The 27,454-nt window shown below is 45.3% G+C and overlaps 1 protein-coding gene across 5 annotated transcripts; it reads right to left on the bottom strand.

The window, feature by feature from the left end:
• Positions 1 to 752: 752 nt before the first annotated feature.
• Positions 753 to 27,333, bottom strand: SEPTIN2 (septin 2). Of its 5 annotated transcripts, none has more exons than XM_036254366.1 (11): positions 27,263 to 27,333; positions 22,118 to 22,146; positions 20,116 to 20,236; positions 11,860 to 11,946; positions 10,968 to 11,091; positions 9,808 to 10,060; positions 6,124 to 6,225; positions 5,630 to 5,775; positions 3,938 to 4,021; positions 2,811 to 2,868; positions 753 to 855 (listed from the first exon to the last, which is right to left on the bottom strand). In XM_036254366.1, exons 2-11 carry the CDS (start codon positions 22,124 to 22,126, stop codon positions 754 to 756), a joined length of 1,086 nt encoding a protein of 361 aa, XP_036110259.1. In that variant the 5' UTR covers positions 22,127 to 22,146; positions 27,263 to 27,333; the 3' UTR covers position 753. The 5 variants fall into 5 exon arrangements, with proteins under 5 accessions (XP_036110259.1, XP_036110262.1, XP_036110261.1 ...); XM_036254369.1 differs by lacking the exon at positions 27,263 to 27,333 and adding an exon at positions 24,811 to 24,841; XM_036254368.1 differs by lacking the exon at positions 27,263 to 27,333 and adding an exon at positions 23,005 to 23,140.
• Between the last annotated feature and the right edge of the window lie 121 nt (positions 27,334 to 27,454).

The following is a 27,454-nucleotide window of genomic DNA, read 5'->3' as shown; positions in this document are numbered from 1 at the left end:
GTCTTTTGGTGCATCTATTTCATAAAACTAGAACCCTTCCCAATCAGGCAAACAAGGGCAGGAACTTTGTTTGGTGACCAATGCCCCCAGTATGCTCCTCCAGGTCCTTCCTTCACCACCTGTCCATCCATCATGGTGGACCTCTGGGGTCCTTGCCTGCTATCTCATCAATCTGCCATGTGTTGGCTAGGCCCCAGTCACTCCTGTCATCACATCCCTCCCAGTTTTCATCAACACCCTTATGCCTCTACAGCAAGGTCCCTAACGTGCAGCGCAGACGCTCTCTCCCTGCTGCCCAGCTTCTCCTCCCAGACCTGAGCCAGCTCAGACCCTATCCAGCCCCAATCATCTCTTTTGAGAAAAGGAATTGCCTCTATCCAATACCATGTAACTGCTTCCTCCTTCCTGTAGAGGCGATGCAACAGCTAGTCAACAACTCTTGAGTGCTCACCTGTCCACAGGACACAGGCCTGCGTCCCCGGTCTGTATTGTCCCTTCAAGCAGGGAGGCCAGACACCTACTGACGCACTGCTACCATGAGTGGAGCAGAGCTGTGGTGAGGAATGGGGAGATCAGCAACCTCCATCAATCAGGGTAACCTGCCTACCTGGCATAATTCACCCATCTTGCCACCAGCTTTGCTTTTTGATCTTTATAAGCTGTTTAACACTTAAAATTCTCTTTGAAGAGATGTTTTCAGCTTTAATAAACTTCTACTCCTAACTAATGAAAGCTGCTTCCGGGCTCCCTACCTCACACGTGGTGCCCGTGAACCGCGCCGTCGCCGTCTCCACCCTGCATCTGTAGTTGCATCTGCGCCTGCATCCTGGCAATCATCTCCTGCATTCGGCGGAGCTGCGGGCACAAGACAGGGGCTCGTCACTGGGTGGCAGGGTCTCCTTTCCCTTATTCTTTTTTTTTATCCTCACCCGAGGACATTTTCCCATTTTTTTGTTCAGGTAGAGTGGGAGGGAGAGAGAGAGGAACAGAGAGAGAGAGAGAAACATCGATGTGAAAGGAACACATTGAGTGGCTGCCACCCGCACGACCGACCAGGGCCAGGGACAAACTGCAACCGAAGTACTGCAACCGAAGTACGTGCCCTTAGTGGGAACCGAACCCGGGTCTCTCTGGACCGCAGGCCGACGCTCTAACCGCTGAGCCAAACCGGCCAGGGCTGCTTTCCCTTATTCTTTATGGGTGTCCTGGGGAGCCTAACATTTCAACTTCTATGCTTTCCCAACACAGGACAAAGAGTTAACAAGGAACTCTTACAAACCAGGAAGATGAGCAATAACTCAATAGAAAACTTAGCAAATAATAAGAATGCAATTCAGGTGTGAAATAGAAATGATTCATACACAGAAACAAAGACAAGACAAGACAAAGAGCGATTTTTCTAATCCTAAAAGGCGGGAAAGAGACCGCAGCTCCCAGTGGCCCCAGCCCTGGCCTCGCCTGAGAAGGTGCACAGCACCCCTGCTGCCCCGCTTACCACTGCTGTTTCCCGGTGCTTAAAAGACCTCAGAGGCTTGCAAGGATCATAAAATATTTACCTTATTTTTCTTCAGGTAACTTTTTGGTTATGGCTTTTTATTAATTTTTTCCATTTTTTGTTCAGATAGAGTGGGAGGAAGAGAAAGAGAGAAACATCGACATAAAAGCAACACATCGAGTGGCTGCCACCCGCACGACCCAGTCAGGGCAAGGGACAAACTGCAACCGAGGTACATGCCCTTAGCGGGAACTGAACCTGGGTCTCTCTGGACCGCGGGCCAACATTCTAACTGCTGAGCCAAACCAGCCAGGGCGTGGTTATGGCTTTTTTAAAATGTATTTTTTTATTGTTTTGTTTTTTTTGTTTGTTTTTTTTATAGAGGAAGGGAGAGGGAGAGAAAGAGAGAAGCATCGATGTGAGAGTGAAAAACATTGACTGGCTACCTCCTGCAGGTCCCCTACCGAAAATCGAACCACCAACATTTTGGTGCACAGGACTCTGCCCAACCAAGCCACAGCAGCCCAGGCTTGGTTAAGTTTTTAACATTTAAATATTTGCTCTATATTGATTTAACTTGGCCAAAGAAGTGAGTCTTATTTTTGTTTCCAAAAGGCTGTTCTGTTCTGAGATTACTTACTGAGCATGTCTGGATCCCACAGCTCTAGAGCTTAAAGCCTCGTCAGAGCACATTGCCATCCTCCTGACCTAGTTCCTGACGTGCACTGAACCAGCCTCTCGCACCTGGACCAGCCCCCCTCAGGGTGAGCAGTAAAGACAGCCTCCTCTCATTAGTTCATCTCCCATAGCTTCCTCTGTGTTCCCTTAGTTTTCAAAATAAACATTACAATCATCTTACCAACCTCTCCTCGCAAGTAAAGACTTAGCAAGCACACACAACTCTGCTGGAATTGCAGTAATTTAGAGAAAATCTTTATTAAGCATCCCAAAGAGTTGTAGCTCTTACAATTTTGAAAATTGTCAGTAATTTTCTAGTTTCTTTCCCCATGTAAGTCCTAAATATTTCTTTGTAAATTTTTGTTAATGGTTGTGAATGGCAGTTTCTCATTTTACTTTCTAATTGGTTATTATCTATGTAAAGGAAAGCTGATTCATGAACGTATTATAAAATCAGTCATGTTACTAAATTTTCACTGCTTCCAATTTTTTTTCACTAAATTGCTATGGGAGATTAAATGAGCATGTAAAACAACAGGCACATTATTACATGTAGACATATAAAACTATAATAAACTAATTATATTTAGTTTTGATATAAACAGCTTTAGACTTCAAAGTGGTATTTTCTACTTACCTCAGCTTCCTTTTCCAGCAAGATCTGGTCTTTATTCATGTCCTCATTTTCCACTTTTCTAAGAGTTGAAATAAATTAGAATTATAATACTGCAACAAATACAAGTTGGTTGTTTCTGATGACAGATAACCAAAGTAACATTTCATTTTACATTTCTGAGAAATGTATCTACTTAAAATTATACATATTCATCAATGTTCTAGTTAATGACATGTAGTAGGTAAGAAAGGTGAAAAAAGAGCAACATGAAATGGAAAATTCAAGAGATACTCTAAGCTGGGGTGATGACATTTTCACCTTTACCTACTCAAAATATAGTAGCTACTTTCTGAAGAATACTGATTTTTAAGTTATTCTTTATGAACACAGACTACGACCATCATACTGAAAAGAAGGAAAAGGCTCTGAGGTCTAAGAAGAGGGGCCAATACAGAGGCCCCAGCTCATGAGGACAGTTTTCACACACGGAGGCTGGCCTGGGTCACCGTCTAGTCGCCTGCTCCTCAGGGATCTCCTTGTTGCGTCTACCTTTCTTAATGTCTGGTCCCCACATTAATAAGACAATAAAGTAGACTTTAATTTACACCTTGTATATATGCATATATTCACCGAATTTTAAAAATGTATTTTAATGAACTACAACCCAAAAAAATATTTTCGTGAATGATGTATATCGCTGGTTAATTAAGCTCTACATGTAGATGTGGTTTTATCAGACATGAATCAGGTCTCAGATAAAAACCATCAGGAAGAATCAAGGCAGAGCGGCCATGTGTGTTTCTGAGTAGACCTGCTGCTCCCCACCCTACCCTTTAGTGGGGCGCCATACTTTCTTAATGGCACCTAAGTCTGTCCTCATTTAGACAGACTACACTTCTGAGAAGGCACCCAATGCACGCCTCTGGCCTTTCCATCTAAAGCTGTTCCGTACGTGCAGACATGCAGATGACGCAAGGGCATGGTTTGATGAAATTAGCAATGAGGAGCTTATAATAGCTCTTGAGTAGGAAACCAAATCATGTTGCTTCAAGGTCAAGGAAGAAGAGCTGGGCATACATAGGAGGGGGACAGTATAACTTGGGGTGACAAATATGGACAGAGAGGGACAGCCTGACTTGAACAATGACCTGCCGCCTCTTTTGAGCCTCTCAGAACGGAAGTTCTCGTAGTGAAGATCCTGGGTCACCTCCTGGAGGTCCTGCATGTGAGTGCTGAAAGAGAGAAGAGCACCAAGCTGGCTCCGTGTGTGTGCCATTTTGCATGGAGAAAACAACCAACCAAGCACACAAAAGAACCCCTGGAACTAAAAAACCACTTACTACCTGGTAAATTATACACCAAGTTGATGGAATCTGGGGATAAGGCCATGGAGACATCTATAGAGGTGTACCTCTCCCTGCTACCACAGTAAATGCACAGCACACCCACCCTCAGGGCCAGGTTAAGAGTCCCTTCATGGGACCCTCTGCCACAGGCATGGCTGAGCTCCACAGGAGACCAACATCCCTGGACAGGGCCAGATGTGCAAAGACAATGGGAGATGTTTTAGGTGAATAGTGTCTAAGACAGAACACACTCTTCTGAAAGTACTTATAGAAAACATGCAGTTCAAATATTCATAACTTTCTAAGCCTAAAATTTATACCAGGGAGAGTCAATGAGCTTCAGCTATGGAGAAGAGCACAAAATGAAGTATTGACCTTCTGGATTAGACAGAAACAGCTGTTCGGATCTTCTAATTGTTGTATAAAACATGCCTGGGTTTTTGGCCAAGTCTTTTCCAGAATGTAAACGCTCAAGGGATAGAGATATGATATTCCTATCACTCGGGATCCAAGGAATGGACTCAGTGATGGCAGAGGGGTGGCCCATTTTCCCTCCTTCTGAGAAACACAAATGACACCAAAGCTCCCTCTTCAGCCTCCACATCCTCCACCTCTAACAGGGTCATGACAGCAGAGAACCCATCCCTGAAGGAGCCGGGGTGCACTCTGGATGTCTTCCACGGTGATTCCATCACGTTTAACAGAGCTTGAATGGTAAATGTAATGGTCTTTTCAGTAATTTTAATTCACTAAAACTGCTAAACCAAGTGAGACATGTGGCATGTAGAGTGACTTCGTTATTCAAAGTTTATCTAGAGCAGTCATTGTTTGAACTCTTCCCATTCAGGAGTAACATAATTTAGCCTGGCCAGTTTGGCCCAGCGGTTGAGCGGCAGGCAGCCTGAGGACCAGAGAGTCTCGGGTTCGGTTCCCGCTAGGGGCACGTACCACAAAAAAAAAAAAAAAAAAAAAAAGAGTTAACATACTTTAGCAATACTTTGAGCGTCTTCATTCAAGAGCGACAGCAGTGCCCGTGTCACTGAATGTGGGGATCTCCTTCCAGAGGAAAGGACATGTTCTCGTAGTCCGGGCTGTTCTGTCTGCTAGGACTCAATCGAGGACCTTTAGGCTATCAGGGCCACCCTGAGGGAGCCTGAGGCTGACCAGCAGAGGCAGTGTATCCCGGCTGGCCCCTAAGACAAATCCAACCGCACCTTCCTGGAGTAGGAGGCGACCCATGCTGGGTGTGGCCACCCCACACTTTAAGTCAAGTCTACTTTTAGCCTCAAAAGAGACCCAAGCGATCAATCAGGAAGGAGAGTGCACTGAGCCACAGGTCACAGGTGGAAGGGCTACTTCAGATCGCTCCAGAGAGCCCATGGGTGGGAGACTCCTGCCGCATGCTCCAGCAGCCCCACCACAGGTGCGATGGGGCCGTGCACACTTCAGCTCTCTACGCTAGGCTCTGCCAAGGGGAGTGCATGGGCGTCTTACATGAGCATGGTCCTCAGCTTCAGAAAGTCGTTGTGCTCTGGGTTCTCCACCTCCAGGACACCCCACCGGTAGAGGTGGCCTCGGACCTTCTTGCCTTTGGCTTCAATCAGCTGATTGGATCCAACCACAGAGAATGGGATACTGGCCTAGAAAGAGACACACAGGGTTGACAGGCTCTACATAGGGACCCCTGAGTTCACCACGAACATGGGAGCATCAACACAGGATTACCTGGAGAACTAACGAGGGACACTTTACTTGGAAGTGGCAGACACCTTCCACACAGGACAGACGGCATGGAAACAAAGTGACCCTGCAACCAGCATTTCTGAGCCTTCCAGTGACAGTCAGGTCACGTACTGCTGTAAGCAGACCTGCCCAGATGATCTGTCCAAGTCAAGGCTCCAGGATCTGGCCCTTTGCCAACTCCTCCCGTTCTGAATGCCAGAAGCAGGAAGCAGGAATTAATCACCCTGTGCACCTGGAGCTCTTACCTTGAGAAGCCTGGTCTGCTCTTTAAAATCTTCATCTTCATCTGATTCTGCATCGGGTAAGTGATAGATTTTGATGTTATGTTCTTCAATTTCATCCAGAATCTGAAAGAACAAAACCAGGAGCAATTTTAACAAATTGCACAAATTTCAGTTAAGCATAACCCATCATATTGAAAATTATATCAGGATTATCCACATTTCAATTTAAAAAAATCATATGGATTACGACCATTATTTTCAAAGATTTCATGAACTGCTAAAGCGATATTTATGCATTTGGAAGGACCTCTGTCCACAGTGACACAACAGACCACCACCGTCCATGTGCAACCCCCGCCCCACCCCAGTGGCTAGAATGACAAGTGCCTGGGGAGAGGCGCAGCCAGTTGCTGCCAGCAGACAAGAGCCACAAGTGTCACCTAAAGTGTCCCTGGAGAACATGCAGGAGCCTCTCAAGGAGAGGGAGAGGCACCTGGGGACAATCTGTCAAAGCCACAAGAGGAGGACACAGGATGTCCATTTTGGGGATCACAAGAAATCTAGGATAGTAGAACGTAGGACATGGAATTGGGTAAGACAGGAAACCCCCTGGGGTCCCAATGGGGTGAGTCCCCAGGATGCCAGGCTGGGGTCTGGGATCTAGGATCTAGACTTTCACTCGACAGGCAAAAAGTAGCCCCCAGTGAAACCTCACACTCCAAACTGTCAACCAGGGGCAGTCCACTGAGAGTGGCGGGAAAAAGGGCTAGAGTTGGGGTGAGCAGTCGTTCAGCGTCTACGTGCTGGGCATCAGGTATGAGGAAGGCTGGAGCTCTGCTCACTCTAACATCAGGACCTGGGCACTGCGGATGGAAAAGGGCTTCTATGGAAAGTAACCTCACAGGGTGATCTGATCATAAATTCCTAACTGGGCAAGTCATGGTGGGTAGTCACACCCCAGGGATGTAACTTTAATAAAAAGGCTTATCTTTGATTTAAGCCAGCCTGTCCACTGTTTCTAGGTTAACACATCTTTGAAATGCCTTCTTGCAGACCTCTCCTTCTAAAGTATGTCCTGTAATCTGACCACTGTCTTGCTCTCCCCTACCCTCACGTAATCTTATGTTCCCTTCTTAATTCCACACATATAAAAGCTGCAAAACTTATTTTCTGGAGCATTTGAGAATTTGCTCCCCTGCCATGTTGCCAGTTTGGTTCAAGTAAACTTAGAAAAATCCTCTACAGTTTGGATGTTTCTTACTTCGACAGCCCAAGCGAAGAGAGAATACAAGCCAAACCAGCAGGGAACACCCACCTCAAACCCTGCTCCTGGATTTGTTTTTGTGAATGTGATTTTCAGCTTCTCATGACCAGAGACCTCTCACTGAAGACACGGCACTGATTCAGCTAAGGCCTCCCCTCCCCACGCCTGGTCCTTCCATAGTTCCTCATCCCTAAACAACAGGAGAAACCACCTCACACAGGAGAAGCTGAGCAGTCAGCATGGCCCTGCTCCCCTGCTGCCCCTCCTGCCCACAGTCCATCCTGTGGCCCCACTTCTCCTATGGAGACCTCCGAAAGGCAGGGCTACAGTGCGGACAAGAACAGATTTGGGGAACAGTTAACAAGCAGGCTGTTTCAAGTTAGAACAGGAGTAAACAAGTGGTCACTGCAGGAGCTGAGGGCCCAGTTCCAGCACCAGGGAAGCTGGGAGAGAAGCCCATGAGGGGAAAGAAGGACTCCTGGTCATGGATGTACTTTACATGAGAAGGAAGTAAGATTCTCAGGAGGGAGGGGAAGCCACAAGGGATGATCAAATAATATTAAGCAGTGCTGATCTTCAGGGACCAGGAAGACGGGAAGGTGGTAAGAAGCAGAAAGACAAGTCTCAGGAGCACCAGCAACCCCACTGGAAAAGCTCAAGGCTGATGATGGAACTTCTGGCCACACTGAAGAGAGGAAACTGCAGCAGGACAGGTGAAGCTCAAGTCAAAGGGATTCGGGAGATGGCAGAGGGACAAGAGGGCACAAAACAAAAGAAGGTGGGAGACGTCTGAGAGGTTCTTTAGGTCAGGGAGGAGGATACTCTGGGGGCAGAGAAGAAACCAGATAAAGAGAATGGGTTAAAAAGGCCCAAGATAAAAAAAAATTAGTGCACAAAGTATTTTATTTTATTTCAGAGTTTGAAATCAAGCCCTAGGTGTTTTGGATACAAGATGAGATGGGTATAAAGCATTGTACCCCTGACACCCCCTTCCCCTATCTCTGAAATGTAATGTAAAACCCTACAGAAGGTGAGATTCCCTTAAGTGGGAATGGCTAAAACACTATCAAGTATAAAAACACCTAAGCTTTCAGGGGCTCCTCCAAGGGCCTGAGTATTTCCTAAAAGACCAGCAACCACCTGAGACAGTAAAGGAAGTGGTTGAAAAATACGAGACAGCCAGAAAAACATGTACACACAAGTCATGCTGCGAGCGCGTCTGTAAATCGATGAAGAGAGTCGAGGCTCTAAATGCTGACGGAACGCCGAGGGCACCAACACCGTACCAGCAACCCGGAGGAAACGCGACAGAAACTGGTGACACACTAGGAAGAGCATGCTCACATGCTGCTTTGAGAACGTAAACTTAGAAGCTTGTTCTGAAGGAAATTTAGCCACCTTTCAAATGTACCCACATATATGCACACATATGTATATATGTTTGATTAATCCTCACCCAAGGATATTTTTTCATTGATTTTTTTTTTAGATAGCGTGAAAAAGAGGGAGAGAGAAACATCGATGTGAGAGAGACACATCGATTGGATGCCTCTTGCATGACACTGACCAGGGCTAGGGATCAAGCCTGCAACCCAGGCACGTGCCCTTGACTGGGAATCGAACCCACAACCCTCCGATCCACAGACCAACACTCTAACCGCTGAGACAAACTGGCCAGGGCCCTCTTTTAAATACTTAAACGTGTATCAATTTCCTTTCCAAGAATCTGTCTGACTTTACAACTGTGAGAAGACAGATGTGGACCACTGCTCAGCACAGAAACGTTTCTCAGTGCCGACCGCATGCAAGGTCCTGTTCCAAACTCTTAGAATACACAAGCGACCAAAGATCCCTGATATCAGGGACTAAGGGGTGGGTGGGAAGCCCAGAGGCACACCGAGGAAACACACTGTGCATGACGAGAGAGAAGAATGAGAGGTGAGCTTTGTGTGTGGGCTGGGAGTTCTTAGAAAGTTAAGTGGCATTCATAATCCTGTTCTGTAAAAACATAAAGAGACCATGTTCTGGGAGGACAGATAACGGTTAGCAGTGATTATTTCTGTGGATAATTAAAGGGACTCTTATTTGTAGAATGTGGCATATGAGTTCTGACTTTCTCAATAAGCATACAAACAGGTACGTAATTTAAAAGGTAAATGAAGTTTATGGGAGAACAGAGACCATGGTCAGTGCCGGAGGTGCTGGAGGACCATCACTGTGCAGCCCAGGGCCCTCAGGCCTCCTGAAACCAATCTGTCACCACACACTGCATGGCAGCTGCACGTGACACTGCCCAAGCACTGAGGGCTGTTCACATAAGGTGAGTCATAGCAGAAATTTGGTACATTTGTGAAGGCAAAACACTAAAAAATCACAAGTGTCAGGTGTTGGTGAAAACGACTCACACCTCCGACTCCCTTCGCTGCGCACCCGTCACTCACCCTCTTCTTCAAGCGCTCGCGCTCCTTCAGAGTGAGCGTGTCGGCCTTCGCGATGACAGGCACGATGTTGACCTTGTTGTGTATCGCCTTCATGAAGGCGACATCCAAGGGCTTAAGTCCGTGCCCGAAGGGCGAGATGAAGTAGAAGCAGCAGTGCACCCTGTTGTCCACGATGTGCCGCCGGTTCAGGCCGCTCTCATCGTGCAGATAGCGCTCGAACTGCTCGTCGATGTAGGAGATGATGGTCTTGAAGCTGAGACACACACACACTGAGGACCAGGTACAGAAGGCGGCAGGCCCTGCCCGCAGAGACAGAACAAGTGTTCCTGTCCCCTGTCCCCTACCTATCAAATGTAATTTGGAAACATCCGTAAGACGGAAATGGAAACTGACTCCTCCATTTGGCAAATGGGAGATCTCTGGAAACTGTGCCAAGCACTATGGACCAGGGGTCAACAGTGAGAATGGAAGACATCACAAGATGACTGTGAAGAGTCTGGGCTGCCAATGCTTTCAAGAGATGGGGTGGCAGCAGCAGAACGCGGGCGAGAGCTGGCGGCAGAGACGGGAAGCAGCGCAGCATGAAGCCAGGCTGACCTTCGGGGGGCAGTTCCTGAAGGAGAGAGGCCTCTCCCCACCTCCCTTTTCTATCTAGTGCTGGACTTCGATGCTTTATACTCCTGGGGAGGACCAGGGATCTCCGCCCATGAAATGGGGTCTCGACAGGGTCCTGGGAAGACTGCTCTCATCTCCCACCGGTTTGCTTCCCTATCTGTGTAAATGCCAGTAAGCAGCCACTCTCAGGCTCCGAGTCTTCAGCAGCTGAGATTTCATTTCCTCGCATATGGAGAGGAGGAATACTAGACCCCGATATCATGTCCACTGGCTATGGCTCAGATCATGACAGAAGTTAGACACTGCGATCTCAGATCTCACTAGAATGCTCTTGGAGGAAAAAAACACTCATTTTCTGTGAAATTCCTTATTTAAAATGTCATACTTAATGTGACGTAAACTGTCCCATTATTTTACCACATCCAGGTACTACTCCACACCCAATAATCACTCATCAACACCACACATTTAAATACAGCACAGCAGGTGTGAACACATGCACAGCCCTCAGCTCTTCTGGGTGCCCGTCCCTGTGGGGTGCATACCAGTCCCTGCAGTTGATGGCGTCACCATAGCCGGGTGTATCCACCACTGTCAGGCGAAGCTTGACCCCTCGCTCTTCAATCTCAACAGTCGAAGCCTCAATTTGGACCGTTCTTTCAATTTTCTCTAGAAAAGAAACAAACTTAGTAAGAGATGGTGCCTTAACATTGAGCCAGTTTGCAAAAAGAATTTACCTGTTACTTGTTTTCTTATTATCAAACAAATGACTTAAAAGTTACTACTTCTCTTTGAGGAAGGATTTCAGAAGATAACCTGAGGGTTGTGTAAAAAGGATCCCAGAGTCAGCAAGGGAAACGGTGAAGCTAAGACTAAAGGGCTGCCTGGGAAGGTAAAAATGCCAATATGAAAAATTATTTCTTTTCCTGGGACAAAAACAATTTCTCAATTCCTTTAAAAATTGAACTAAGAAATCCCCGTGACTGGCTGTTTGTCTCCACCGTGGCAGCCCAGGTCCTAGGCTCTCTGTGCTCAATCCATTTGTCAACCAACACTCACGGACACTGGTGTCCTCCCGGGAACACTCAGCAGCAGCAGCTGGAGTCAGACCCCTACTCCCACAGCAACTACTAGTTACACAGTTTTCCCACGAGAGGCGACACTGTCACTTGATCCTCCCATTATACACAGAACACAGTAGGAACTATTTATGACACTTTATGGACAAAGACTTGGAGAGGCTGGACCCACGGGTATGCTGTCAGAGTCTATAACCTGAATAAGGACGCAGGTGCAGCAGCACTTCCCTGCATAAAAGACATTTTCCTTGTTTCAAGCCGAACAAAAGCAAAACCTCAAGGCTCAGGCATCAGATATTAATTACGCACTCTTTAGCAACTTTCACAGTGAACTGTGAGAGTGTAGAAACTTTTATACCTGCAGCTCCAGGTATGATTCTTTCTGGGTAGAGATCCGTCAGGAACAGGCTGTTTATGAGAGTTGATTTTCCTAGACCCGATTCACCTTTAAATGAAAATGAGGACATCGTCATGATGCTATCAGAACGACAGTTCACTGAGTGTTTTTGCTAGGCTTGGCACTTGGTTACGTGCCCCGAAAACACTCTTCTCTGGACACCATGGTCAGTCATGCACCCAAGGGCCTCAATTTGAAACCAGTCTGTGGGGTTCCAGAATCCCTACATTGTAAGATCAGAAATGTGATTTCGCCTCTTCACAAATGTGTGGAATGGACATTGGAGGGGGTGGGGTCTTTATCTTTTGATAAACATAATGCTAAGTAGGTTTTCAGTCATGAGTTTTCCAATCATTTACTGCATCACATTTTCAGAAAACTGAACCCATCTCCTCACCAATGCCAACAGCACACAACTCCCAAGCTGTGAGAACAGGAGACAGGACAAACATCGAGATCCCCCTTCCTGGTCAACAAGGCAGGAGCCCGCCCCTCCCCACTTCCTGTTTTGAACACCTCCAAATCCCAACACTGGCAACTGCCCACGTCAGGCAACTTCGCCCCTTGCACTGTTGCGTGTGGGATGACCAACTTGGGCAGCATGTGTTTTCTCTACATTTAATGAGTCGAGAATTCCTCTTCAACTACTGTAACTAGGTATTCTGAGTGTTTTAAATTTAACTTAAAAGATAATGCAAAATACCAAAAACTGAACCTTATACTTGAAGAAGTGTGAACAGATTCCCCACTTTATGGCGGGTACCACCTACGGCTTAACTTTGCATGGAGAAGTGCTTCTAAACTTGTGTCTCTCGGGCATCTGGGTTTGAACCTTCCTCAGCTGAGTCCCGTAGGATACGAAAAAGGAGCACACACGTTTTAAAAATCATTGTTGTTGAGAAAATCAAGAACAAGAGTGTAAAATGTGCAAATATATAAATTAGGACTACACTTGAATTAGACTTCAATGTTCACAGATGAAAGAACATCAAAAGGAAAAACCAGAATTACATGTGAACACGTCCCAATATAAAGGCATAAAAAATGTGACTGAACACACACTATCCTGTCAAGTTACCCTTTGAATAAAATGTCCGGCAATCCCTACATCTTTACCACACTTGAACGGGGTCTGACCAATCTGTGCTAAGTCCTTTCTGCGTCCCTGGAACAGGGCTGGTGCTGGGACAGCAGAAAGCAGGACAGACGTCCCTGCCCGTGGCACTCTGCAGTCCAGTGGGGCAGAGGCCAAGTTGCTCTCTAGCACTGCTGACTGCTGACAGCTGAAAGCGGTCTATCATGTAGAAGACATCTGAGCACAAGTGTTGAAGTAGGAACAGTCTCTTTTCAGAAGCGGTATTAAAACCCCGGTGACTGACTCTAAATTCTAAAAAAAATTTGTTTTTAAATCCTCACCCGAGGATATATTTTCCAATGATTTTTGGAGAGTGGCAGGGAGGAAGGGAGAGAAAAACACCGATATGAGAGAGACACATCCACTGGTTGCCTTCTGCACATACCCCAAATGGGGCCGGGGATTGAACCTGCTAAACCAGCTACCTGCCCTTGACCGGGATAAACCCTCACTCAACCCTTCGGTTGCAAGGGCCAACGCTCTAACCACAGAGCCACACTGGCCAGGGCTAACTTCTAAAATCTTAACTTTAAGGGTGGGAGTATTTCCCTTGGGATAGCTGAGATAACATCCACAAATCCTCTGCCAACTCAGAGCTGCTGGCACCAGGAGCTGAGTTCTGTGAGCGCCCAGCTCTGCCCTGCTCCACTGCCACTCAGCTCCCCCAGTGGGGGTTTCTCAGTCACGCGCCTTTCAACACGGGAAACGCTCACAAAACATCTGAACCAGTGTAAACGCATCACCATCCACAAATTTTACACAAAACACACTGGGCCGGCACCCTCAGTGGAGTCATCCCATAAAGTGGTGACAGTGGTGCTCAGCGTTTAGAAAATGGCTCCTCTGCACCTACTAGAAGGAAATACTCAGCATCGGGCACCAGGTGGCGCCACGACATGAAAAATATGCGATGGTGAGAAAAGTGGAGCTTGCTTTCACCACACTACCTATCAGGCAAACTGTCAGACGCTTTAGATCTTAATTTAAATGAGGTTTTATTATTTTTTAATCCTCACCCGAGGACTTGTTTTTATTGATTTTAGAGAGAGGAAGGGGGGAAAACACGGATTGGTTAAGTGCCCTGACTGGGAATCGAACCCCCAACCTCTTGGTGTACAGGACGATGCTCCAATCAACTGCAAGCCACCTGCCCAGGAATGAGGTTTTATTTTTTTAAACCTGGGCTAAAAAACAAACAAACCCCAAAATAACAAAACTTAGGCCAAGCCAGGAATGCTAGTAAATAAAGAGCTTCCTAACCTGGGAAAGTTTTTATTCACATTTACTTTAAGATATATGTGTATTTCTATTGATTTTTTAGAGAGAGAAGGGAAAGGAAAAGACAGGAACATAAATTGGCTGCTTTCTGCACACCCCTTACCAGGGATGGAACCCGCAACCTCGGCGTGTGCCCTGACTGGGATTCAAACCAGGACCTCTCAGTCCATGGGTTGATGCTTGATCCACTGAGCCACACCAGCTGGGTTCACATTTACTTTTGATTTTAACCAACACAAGAAACTGCTTCCTCAATGTGTAACAAGGGCCTTTCCTGAAGGCCCCTGAATGGGAGCACTCTAAGTGGCCAACTTTTCTGCCCATTCAAACAACTCCTAAACCTACAATTACGTTAGCATATTTCTGCTTAAGCCCAGGTTTCATTTTCTCAGTGTTCACTCTAACGCTCTTGTGATTTTGGTCACACTAAGCATTCTACTGTCTACCTGACAGCGATTCTCAACCTGTGGGTCGCGACCCCTTTGGGGGTCGAATGACCCTTTCACAGGGGTCGCCTAAGAACATCAGAAAACACACATTTCTGATGGCGATTCATAACAGTAGCAAAATTACAGTTATGAAGTAGCAACAAAAATAACTTTATGGTTGGGGGTCACAACAAGAGGAACTGTATTAAAGGGTCGTGGCATTAGGAAGGTTGAGAACCACTGGTCTACAAGGTAACATATTTGGCAATAAGCTTTATATATTTAAATTGCTTTTCTTATAAATTGAGCCACCAGCCCACATAATTGTGGGAGGCTAATAACTATATCAGTTATCACCAAGTGTCACCACTTGGGTACTTGTCAACAGCCTGGTCACATTCTCTCATGGATGACCTGCCACCTAGCTTCCTTCCTTGATGTCTATAAACAACTTGCGATTTCAGATTCCTTGCCTATCCTTGCTGCCCAAACATTTGTGGTCTTTCATTTCCATATACTCAAACCATTTTGTGAAGTTTCTCATTTCTTTAGAAGTGTGCCATAATTTTAAAAAATTACACCTTTCCTCCCCAATAGTCTAACTCACAAGTTGGGTGTGCTGGGGTATTCCTGACACACCATTTTTCTTAAGCTGCTAATAGTCACAATTTAAAAGTTTAGGTTTTTGTGAACTTTCCAGCTATTTTTCACTACCTGCCTTACCCTTAATCCCTCCAATTCACTATGTATCCTTTATACATAGCTCAATTAAACATAAAATTATGGGCACTAATTTAAACTGTCCAGTTGGATTAATTTTGACAACAGGATACACTCAGATAAACAAATTCCATGTCCCTCAGGAATTACCCCTCACCCCCCAGGCCCCACTGCATGCATACGTCAATCTACTTTTTGTCACTACACACTGGTTTTGATTATTCCAGAACTCCACATGCTCGGGCTCATTCATGCCCTCTTCTGTCTGGCTGCTTCTGCTCAGCGTAATTAACTTTGGAGATTACTCTGTACTACTGACCACCAGCAGTCTGTTTCCTGAGCAGTGTTCCACCTCTGAGTCCAGGATTTGCCGACCTGCCCTCCTGCTGCTAGACACATCCTTCCATTTACTTTGCCTTGTCTACTAACATATAATTATTAACGTGGTTGTGTTCAAGTCTGTCATAGCTGCCCTGTGGCGTACATTCACTTGAATTTTGCTCTTCCTTTAGAGCATGCTATCGCTTCACCTACAGCACGAGTGGACAGACGCCAGCAAGCTTCCACTCACTCCTGTCCTTTGTGCTGTGTCCGTTATTCCCATGTGGTTGTGTTAGCTTTGTTTCCAGTCAGCTCTCTTTAGAACAATTAAGAAGAGGACTTTTATACAACATTTGCCACTCCCAGTGCTCTCCCTTCTCCTGCCACCTGCAGAACTTCACTAAGTATCTCCTATGGTGCAGGTCTGATAGCCATAAAGTCTATCACTTTATTTATCTAAAAATGTCTTTCAACTTTAACTTTCATCTTAAAAGTTACTTTTGGTGAACACTTCTAGGTTGAGTTTTGTTCCTTGAGTACTTAAAGCTGTCACGCACCAGAGCTTATGTTATTACTGAGAAGTAGGTGGCCTTCTTACCTTTCAACCTCTGCATGTAACGTGTCTTTTTGGGGGGCTACTTTTAAGATATTTTCCCGTTTCGCCCTGGCTGATTTGGCTCAGCGGTTAGAGCATTGGTCTGCAGTCAAGAGAGACCGGGTTTCGGTTCCCACTGGGGTGCATACCTCAGTTGCAGTTTGTCCCCGGCCCTGGTTGATCATGCGGGTGGCAGCCACTCGATGTGTCCCTTTCACGTGGATGTTTCTCTCTCTCTCCCCCACTCTATCTAAACAAAAAAATGAAAAATGTCCTCGAGTGAGGATAAAAAAAAAAAGATGTTTTCCCGTTTATCAGTGGTCTTCACCTATCTGCTGTTCTTGGTATTTATTATGCATGGTGTTGATTTTAGTATAGATGTTTTTGACTGCTCTATTTCTTCTGCACTCTGTAATTTGTTGTTGGCCCATCAGAAAAATTTTCATCTCAGAGGTGGTGTTTTTTTAATCTCTAGAGGTTCCATTTGGTTCTTTTTTGTTTTCTTCTATTTAGTGCATTATATTCTTGTTCTCCTTAGAGTGCAGAAGCATATTTTAAATACTTAAGTTCTTGTCTGCCCATTCTAGAATTTGTCATTTCTCTTGTCTGATTTCTCTCAATTTATATGCCACATTTTGGTTTTTGCTTCTTTGCATACCCAATAATTTTCTATTGGATACTAGATACTGTGAATGTACACTGTAAATGACTAGATTTTGATTTCCTTCTCTACCAAGTAATGATTCTTGTTTAAAAGCTTTGTCTAGGAGGTTTTAAAACAACCTTTCTTTCTGATTTAACCCAAGTACTTTCTGAAGTTTCTATGGAATGTCCTGGATGTTCACTGATGTCCCCTCTGCTTGGCTGAAATTCTAATGTCTCCTGACCCCATTCCACCTCTCCAACTCCACACGGTTTCCAGTTCAGCTCGCTCTCCTGGTGGTTATGGTTTGCCCAGTCACCTGGAATTTGAGTGTCAGCCAGTGTCCAAGGGAACCCCATGCAGATTTCTAGAGTCCTGGCTGTCTTTGGAACTGCAGTACGGCCTCAGGGTCCAGGAACTCAGCTCTGAACGGTGACCAAGTCCTTCAGCTCTGAGACGCTTGTGCTCTGACCAAATGAGCCCTTCCCAGGTAGGAGCAGGTGCACAGAATAAAGCTAAAATGACTTTACAGTTCATATAATTTGTTTTCCTTCTCTCAAGGACTTGCATTGACCACCACAGAACATCTTAAGAGCTGTTTTCTATATTTTGACAAGCCTTTAGTTATTTGTGCCAAAATTGGTCTGGTAAGAATTATTTCAGGGAGCAGCAAACGATGAACCTCAGTGCAAATCCAGCCCACTACTTGTAAACAAAGCGTCACTGGAACACAGCTGTTTCCCATGATCACATCAGAGTTGAATGGCTCCACCAAAAACTGTATAGTTCACAACGCCTGAAATACTCACTACCTGGGCCCTGTGAATTTTTCCATCATGGCCAGAAGCAAAAGTTATTGCCTGTTTTAATAATGCTTTACAAAGAAGTAACACTGAATTTCTCTCTTCTATCAGGAACTTGAATCTGCATTATCATGATCATGTAACTGTGATCCTAAAACATGCCACCATTCCCTTCTCTGAACCAAGGGTCCCACTGTTTCTCTCATTTCAGATTTATGAACTATTCACCCTTGGCTACAGTCATTTCTTCTACTCATCATCAAACTACCTCCTCATTTGGGGGAGAATTTTAATTATTAAGAATAAAATGTGGCAATGACTGGTGTGGCTCAGTGGTTAAAGTGTCAGCCCTTGGACCTGAGGGTCAGGGTTCAATTCCTGGTCAAGGGCATGTACCTGGATTGCAGGTTCCATCCCCGGCCTTGGTCAGGGTGCATTCAAGAGGCAACCGATCTATGTGTCTTCTCCCACATTGATGTTTCTCTCCTTCCCTCTAAAAATCAATATAAAAAACATCCTTGGGTAAAGAGTAACAGCAGCAACAAAGAATGAAATGTGATAGGGCAAGCAGAAAAGTAGATAAGCTTGTTGTGGTCATGCTGAAACACAATATATGCTATTAACTCATGAAAAAATATATCTGATAACAGGAAAAATATCATGTAATCACTCAATTTCAAACAACTTTAATAATTAAAAGAGGCCCTGGTCGGTTTGGCTCAGCGGTTAGAGCGTCGGCCTGCGGTCCAGAGAGACCCGGGTTCGGTTCCCACTAAGGGCATGTACCTCAGTTGCAGTTTGTCCCCGGCCCTGGTTGGGTCATGTGGGTGGCAACCACTCGATGTGTCCCTTTCACGCCAATGTTTCTCTCTCTCTCCCTCCCACTCTATCTGAACAAAAAAATGGAAAAATGTCCTCGGGGGAGGATAAAAAAAATAATTAAAAGAGCCCTGACCAGTTTGGCTCAGTGGTTAGAGTGGTGGCCCGCGGACCAGAGAGACCTGGCTTCGGTTCCTGCTAAGGGCACGTACCTCGGTTGCGATTTGTCCCTGGCCCCCGCGTGGGGTCTTGTGGGTGGCAACCAGTCGATGTCTCTCTCTCGAATCAATATTTCTCTCTCTCCCTCCCTTCCCCCCCTCCGCCTCCCGTTGTCTGAAGATAAATGAAAAAAAAAAAAAATCCTTGGGTAAGGATAAAAAAATAAATAAAAGAAACTTGTATAGTAAGAATTGTTACTTGTTAAAAAATATATCCACCACAAAAATGTAAGTTTTTTTTTGAGTATTAAAGAAACATATTTCTAACGAAATTTATTATCTATTCATATGTAACAAATTACCGTAAAACTCGGAGGCCTAAGCCAACAATAAACATTATTACTTCATGGAATTTGCTCAAGAATCTGTCTGTGGTGGGTAGTTATGGCTTGGGGGGGGGGGGTCTCTCATGAAGTAATAGTGAATGTCAGCCAGGATGGCTTAACTGCAGGCTTAACTGGGGCTGCGGGATGTTTCTGAGATGGGTCACCATATGACTACTGGCAGGCCTATTACCTGCCTCGTGGGACTTCACTATAAGGCTGCTTGAGTGTCTTCCCAACATGGTGGCAGGCTATCCCTAGGGGAGCCAAGAGAAGGCAAGGTAGAAGCACAATGCATTTGGTGACCCAGTCTCGAAGTCACACACCTTTCTGCAATGTCCTACTGGATACAGTTAAACCTTATTCAGTGGGGGAGGGGGCTAGAAAGCTGCATGAATATCATGAAGCAAGGATCAGTGGGTGACATTTTGGAGGCTGGCTGCCACAATAATTAAAAACGATCACTATAGCCCTGGCCAATTTGGCTCAGCGGTTAGTGTCGGCCCGCGGACTGAAGAGTCCCAGGTTCGGTTCTCACTAAGGGCATGTACCTCAGATGCAGTTTGTCCCTAGCCCCGGTTGGGGTCATGTGGGTGGCAACCAGGTGATGTGTCTCTCTCACATCGATATTTCTCTCTCTCTCTTCGCCCCTCTCTTCCTCCCGCTCTATCTGAAGATAAATGCAAAAATGTCCTCGGGTGAGGACAAAAAAACAAACAAAAAACGATCACCACATATAAATAAATGACAAAAAAATTGTTATTTTACTCTCAAGCAAAATGTTCTAAAGAATCCCCCCACTCCAAATCCCCAAGTTATTTGATTCTGCCAACAAAGAATTTTATGACTTTGCAGTCATACTATCATTACACTCCACAGGTCGGGAAGGCAGATAGCCACATAGTTCATAAGCTTGAAAGTAAAAGTTTCTTACCGACAACCATCAGTGTGAACTCAAAACCTTTTTTCACTGATTTTCGGTGAACTTGATTAGGAAGATTTGCAAATCCAACATAGCCAGGAGTTTCTGGATTTATAAATTGAGTTTGTTGTTGCTAAAATAAGATTTTACCAAAAGAGAGAGAGAGAGAGAGAGAGAATAAATACCTTATCAGTTGCTTATAAGACATAATCATCAAGCTGTGACAAAGACAGGTATCGCTCCTTCTCAATAACTTAATAGATATAAAGTATATAAATACTTTCCAAAAGTCACTTCTATCAGAAAACTAATGGTCTTCACTTAAGAACATTTATTATAAAGAAGAAAAACCAACCCAATATTATTCCGTACCTATATGCTGACCTAAAAATTACGTTTCTGTTAAGCAATTAAGCAATACGTAAAATAAAAATTTATCAGGTGCATTTATGAAAAGTACCCAGGATAAAATCATCTCTTGCTATACTCTTAACTCTATGGGACAAGTCTCACCAAGGGTGGGCAGGCAACTTAGGGGTGGGATTTTGACTACCTACCCCCTCAAAGATCAAGACAGACAAGATCGAGAATAAGAGACATAGCTGACAATGCTTAGTGTCAATACTCCCTGACAGACGGACACCTGATGAGGAACAGATGGACACGGGACAAAGTAAGTAAACCTCTGGAACTGCGCAGTGGCACACTATAAATGGGAGGAAGTCAAGACATTGATTTATTTACTTTTTTCTTCTTTATTGATTTTCAGAGAGAGAGGAAGGGAGAGGGAAGAGAGAGAGGGAGAAATATCAATGAGAGAGAACATTGATTGGCCGCCTCCTGCATGCTTCCCACTGGGGATTTGGCCCACAACCTGGGCATGTGCCCTGACCAGGAACCGAACCAATGACCTCTTGGTGCATGGGTCGACACTCAACCACTGAACCACACCGGCCGGACTGATTTATTTACTTTCTAATGTATCTTCACCTGTGCACACAAGTAATAAGACTATTCACAAGAACCTATATTATTTCTGGGTGATAGGGATTATGGTTAACTTTTATTTTCTTACTGGTGTTCCACACTAATACTTGTAAAAAAGCAAAACTCAGCATGTTGCTTATGCATCAGATACTAATACTCAAAGCTCAAAAACAAAAGGCAAAAATAATAATCTTGTACTACAAGTTCTACTTTCCTCCACGTCTTTAATTTTTTTAGAGTGGAAGGGAGTGCCCTGGATGGTTTTGCTCAGTGGTTAGAGCATCAGGTCGTGAACTGATGAGTCACGGGCTCAATTCTGGCCAAGGGCACGTACTTCGGTTGTGGTTAAATCCCCAGCCCTGGTTGGGGTCCTGTGGGAGGCAACCAACTGATGTGTCTCTCTCACGTTGATGTTTCTCTCCTCTCCCCCCCACTTCCTACTCTATCTGAACAAAAACGGAAAAAGTGTCCTTGTGTGAGGCTTTAAAATAAAAAAAAAATCTAGAGTGGAAGTGAGGAAGAGAGAAACACTGATGTGAGACAGACGCATTGATTGGTTGCCTTCCAATGGACCCTGACCAGGGCTGGGGACTGAACAGTAACCAAGGTATGTGCCTTTGATTGGAATTGAACCCACGACTCTCTGATCCATGGCTCCCCTTCAAGTCTTTTAGAACTATTCTGGGCTAATCTGCAAGAGCTAATATAAGCCAATTTATCAAGTCAAAGAGCCTCATCATTTTCTCATGAGAAATTATTAGAATTTTACATTATTATTTGATTAGTCTGCAAGAAATGATCTATGGAGGCTAAATGGATTGTTCTTGATGTATTTAGAAACAAGAAATTGGCAATCTAAAAAAAAGAAAAAAGCTCAAAGCTTTTTAGGACAAAAAAATTAGAATTCTGTCTTAATGAATTGATTAGTGTTATTAAAGTAATGCATCATACGTTTTGACTATAAACAACTTGAGAACATAAAGCAGTTTCTTCTCACACTGTAGATACAGGAAATATAAGTCCTTACCTTAGACATCTTCAGTGAAGTTCGTCAATCTGTAAAAAAACACGTGCAAATTTCCATTACGCATACAGGTACTTCACTTAGCATGAAATCACATGAAAAAGACTTACTTACACATAGGGTTTCAACACTTGTTTTAGTTTCTCAATTACATCAAATACTTCCCCCGAAATAAAATTTTCTCTTTATAAATTAGATATAATTAGTTCATGAAAGCAACCACATCCTATCTATGTATAACTATGTACCCATATTTACAAGAATATTCAGACTTTTTTTAACAATGAGTTATAAGTTAGGCACTATGGTCACTGGTCACACCAGAAGACAGGGTCCCACGAGTCTCTTTGAACCTTTCAACAAGGAAGGGTTTCCTGGAGACCACTGCCAGCTTCGGACTCCCAGAGCTCAAGAGAACTAGATCTGGACACTGGGGCATACAGAGCAACATGAACTACATTTATAACAAAGGAAAAGGGACTGAAGGCACTTGAGCGTTTGAGAAATGTGACAGTTTTAGAGTTACTTGGAATTTTAATATGAATTTTAGAAGCCTTGAAACTATGGGAAATGTGGGGTCTGTTGGCTAACCTTTAGTAACAAAGTCAAGAGATATGAATGCAATCAAATTTTATTCCCTCTGGAGCTTAGAACTTCATTAGAAAGCTTCTTTCAATTTCCTGTCCCTCATTTCCCCCAAACCTGAACATTCCTGAATACTGCAGATTTGAAGTTTCCCTTCCAAATGGCAATGTTTCCAACCAACTCTGAAGAAATGAGGCCCCTGCACCCCATGTATGGTTTGGTTAACCAAGCTTAAGATAGGATTTGTAAGCCCTGGCCAGTTTGGCTCATCTTCTCGGGTTCCATTCCTGTTGAAGGGCACATACCTGGGTTGCAGGTTTAATCCCCAGCCTGGTTGTGGTTGTATGGGAGGCATCTAATCGATGTGAGCCATATCAATGTTTCCCCCGCAAATCCCCTACACTCTATATGAAAAAAATCAATGGAAAAATATCCTTGGATGAGGATTAAATTTAAAAAATAGGATCTGTAAACCTTTAACTCTATGGTATTATGTCACAAAAGGCTTTACTCTCGGTTCTTTTTAGTGGCCCACTGGATGACTTCTCACCTGTCTGGAGTAATGAGACGGGGGAGGAAGAAGAGGGTGAGATGACCACTTTAACAGTCTGTAAACTGCTTTTTACTATGACACATCATTACTAAGGGTGGGAAGGAGGAGTATCAGGTGAAGCCTAGATCTAGGTTATCCAAAATACTCTCAGCCTAGGTGGTGAAAATAAGGTAAATTAAATGAAAATAGGAATGCTGGGCAAGATAAACAGATGGATTACAGAAAAACAACTGTCACTGGTTTATGGTAATACCCTTAATGTTTTCATTACACATTTGCTGCATTTTATCTCTCTTCAGCATTTATCCACATAAAATTTTCTCCTTTAATTTGTTCTAACAGCCATGCTTTAGGTACATTTCTAGAATCTAACTGCCAGAAAATATGTCATTGAAAAAATTGCCATTTACATTCATGAGTGAGATAGACCTATAGCCAGCTAGGTTGCTTTCTTAAGGTCTCCATCTGGGTTTGTTACTAAAGTGCTATCTTCATAAAGTAAATTAGAAATGCTTCCCCTTTTTAAGTAGCGTCTCATGTGACACTGGTTTATCTGTTCGGGGTTGGATGGAATTCAGCTCTAATTCTGTTGTTTTGGTTCCTTTTCATTGGTAGAACCTTACCCTCAGATTTTCAAATGTGTGGCCATCTTGATATATGTAGTCTCCTGTGTCTGTGATTAAACCTTCTTTTCTATATGTATTTGTTTTCCTTTTCTTTCTATTTTTCTAAAATTCAAGTTTAAAGAGTGGAGGGAGGAAGGAAGACATGGATGTGGGAGACATTGACTGGCTGCCTCCTGTACAACCTGACCAAGGCTGAGGATTGAACCCGCAACCCAGGTAGGTGCCCTTGATCTGAATCGAACCTGAGACTCCTTCAGTCTGAGGGCGGATGCTCTAACCACTGAACAAAACAGGCCAGAGATGCTTTTTTTCTTAACGAGATGTCTAAGGAATTTGTTTCAAAGAACCAGTTTCTGGACTTATTTACCCGTCTACTGAGTTATTTTGTTGATTTTTTAAATCTTACTGATATTTAGAGAGAAGAAGAGAGGAATTGAGAAACATCTGAGACAGAAACATTGATCAGCTGCCTCTTGCATGCCCCCTACTGGGGATGATGTCTGCAACCCAGGCAAGTGCCCTGACTGGAAATCGAACTGGCAACCTTTTGGTGTACAGCATGACACTCTACCAACTGAACCACACCAGCAAGGGCTATTTTTCTAAAACAAATTATTTATTGATTTTGAGAGAGAGAGAGAGAAATTGATTTGTTATTCTGCTTATTTATGCATTCAATGGTCGTTTCTTGTTTGGGCCCTGAATGGGGATGGAATCCACAACCTTGGTATATTGGGATGATGTTCTAACCAACTGAGCCACCTGGCCAAGGCTCCCCACTGCCGTTTTAATAGGGCATGATTTGTGAACATCTCCTATAAAAATGTCTTTTAAAAGTTGCTTAAATCGCCCCGGCCAGTTTTGCTCTGCAGTTAGGGCATTGGCCTGCAGACCAGAGAGTCCTGGGTTCAGTTCCCACTAAGGGCATGTACCTCAGTTGCAGTTTGTCCCTGGCCTCGGTTGGGGTTGTGTGGGTGGCAACCACTCGATGTGTCTCCTTCCCGCTCTATCTGAAGATAAATGCAAAAATATCCTCAGGTAAGAATAAGAAAATTAAAAATAAATAAATAAATAGAAGTTGCTTAAATCTTCTTCAGAGCAGTTATATAACTTTCAGAATTTTCAGCTACTTTTCTTTATGCCATTGACTGAAGCTAAAGCTGAAGCACCCGGTTTCCAGTGAAAAAGCCTTGATCTAACAACACAGAATGCCGAACACTGATTAATTTAAATTTGGGTGCAGACTAACTGGATCCCCCCAAAACCTCAGAAATGCAGTCAAATGAATAATTTATTCTTTCAGTTTGTGTTCACTGTAGCATTCCAGATGATAGAACTTGTTTAAAATTTTTTTCTCCTTGACTCATGGTTTCCTTCTTCCACAAAGCAATACTCCCACCCCAATTCACACAGAAGAAATCAACTTTTCCAAGACAAAAGATGACAACAGACAGATAAATCTGGATTCTTGGCAACATAAACATGTTCTGCTGGAGGAATGTATTTTAATGGACTACCCATATCCACCATTTACTGACACATTACTCTTATATTTACATACATTATCCCAGTCCACAACATGACCCTGCCATAGAGGACCCAGGAGGTTGGTCAGAGCCCTCCGGATGTTCTGGCATTCAGATTCGTTGGATCTGAAGAAGGTACACGGTACAGTGTGCCACATAACAACCTCAATGGCAGCTGGGGCAACACCCCGAAATCAAATGCATTTTATGCAGCAACATGTGTTACCATTAGCAAGAAGTGGGACAAATACCAACTACACAAATGGATGCAACTCAGTTCTGCTGCCAAGTGAGTTTGGTGTTCCCTCTCTGGGAAAAGAACAAAAACTTTTCAGTGTTTGTCTTTACAGCTGAGTATAGAAAGGGGCCTCAATCACATTTATGAATGATCGAGGGAGGTTTCCCGCATCCCCTCAACTCCCTAGGTCATCCTGCTAGTTCAAGAGCAAACCTGATTTAATTTAAAAAGCCCTTGTTTTTTACTCTGGGCTGCTGTGCTGGGTAAGAGATCAAGGTGGAAAGTGGAAAGTGTCAGGATATCCTTTTATAGCCCCAATCATTGCCAAGATTTGACAGACCAGCACACACACAGCAAGTTCAGATGCTGGGTGATGCAAAGAAAGCCTTCTCCAAACTAGCAAATGTGGAAATCACGAACCTCCAACTACAAACACCAGAAAGCAGTTTTCATGACCCCTCACACCATTATGTATCTCTCCTTATTGTAATAAGTCTGTTCTGGAACATTATACTTATCCTGAGATATTCTAACAACTTGAGCTGTTCGATAAATACTTGAGAACTTACTACTGGGGGGGTCACTGTGCTAGGCATGGGTAAGGGCGACTACATTCACACATCCCATGCCCCTCACAGGAGTCTGGACTGGAGCACCACCACCAACAGTATGACCGAGGCTGACATAAGGCCAACTCCTACCCCAGCCGCAGGAAATCTGATCTGGGCCAAGTCCTGAATAGCAGAACTGACACTAGGCAAGAAAAAGGCAGAGAAGACAGGGAGATAACTGGGTCCCAGACAAAAGAAAGGGCTCGGGCCAAAGCCCAAAGTGAACAAGACCACAGCGGTTCGAGCCAGTTCAGTGTGGCTGAATCACGTGTCTATAGGGAGCAGACAAGTTAGGGGGGATACTGGCAAAAAGTGAGGCGGAAAATAAGTGGCGGCCAGGTCTTGTGGGCCACGGGATCCGGGGCTGGACGGGAAGCAGCGGCGGACGCAAGTCGGCCTCCTCGCCCCAGGCCCCGGGAAGCGGCCCGCACCGGGCAGGGGCTCCTCCCCCGGCTCCACGCCCGCGGCCAGGGACCGCCTGCAAAGCAAGCGCGGCGGCGGGGGCTTCCCGAGGCCTGCCCTGCCGGGGCTGGCGGGCGGGAGGGGCCGGGTCAGGGCGACAAAAGGACGGCCGCACGACAGAAGTGCCTGACGGGCCACAACCTGCACTCTCCCGCCCGGACCAGGACCGCCGGCTGCACGTCCGGCACCCGGGCCAACGACAGAGACTGTTCCACGGGATTCTCCCACGAGCTGAGCAAAGGGTCACGGTTCTCCCGGGACACGCCCCGTCGCTTCCGCCCAAGGCAGGGCTCCCGGGGGTCGGGGGCCCCGAGAGGGAGCAAAGGAGGGCGGGGGAGGGACGGAGAAGGCAGAGGAGAGCCCGGAAGGCCGGGGGAAGGCCCAGGACCCCAGGCCGACAGCCCCTCCCCCACCCCGCGCGGTCACCCCGCCCGCGCGCTTCCCCGCACGGCTGACCGCCGCGGCGAGCGGGCTCCCTGCCCCTTCTGTGTCAGCCCACAGCTCGCACCCCGGCGGCAGAGGAGCAGACCCACGGCGGGACACTCACCGCCGAGGAGCCGTTGAAGATGAGTCGACCGACCGCACCGCGGAGCCACCCAGCGCCCGCCGTCCGCTCACGCCCCGCCCCTCTGGCGGGGATGGCGTCATCACGTCGCCCCGCCCCTTTGCCAACGCTTTCCTTCCCTTGACGCGACCCGTTCTTCCTCCCCTCCCCCATGCGCCGGTTTCTCAGTGCGCA

Source organism: Molossus molossus, unplaced genomic scaffold (assembly GCF_014108415.1).
Source record: "Molossus molossus isolate mMolMol1 unplaced genomic scaffold, mMolMol1.p scaffold_m16_p_11, whole genome shotgun sequence".
In the NCBI taxonomy this organism is placed as follows: Eukaryota; Metazoa; Chordata; class Mammalia; order Chiroptera; family Molossidae; genus Molossus; species Molossus molossus.
Note: the sequence above shows the minus strand (reverse complement) of the source record. Positions and strands in the feature narration are given on the sequence as shown.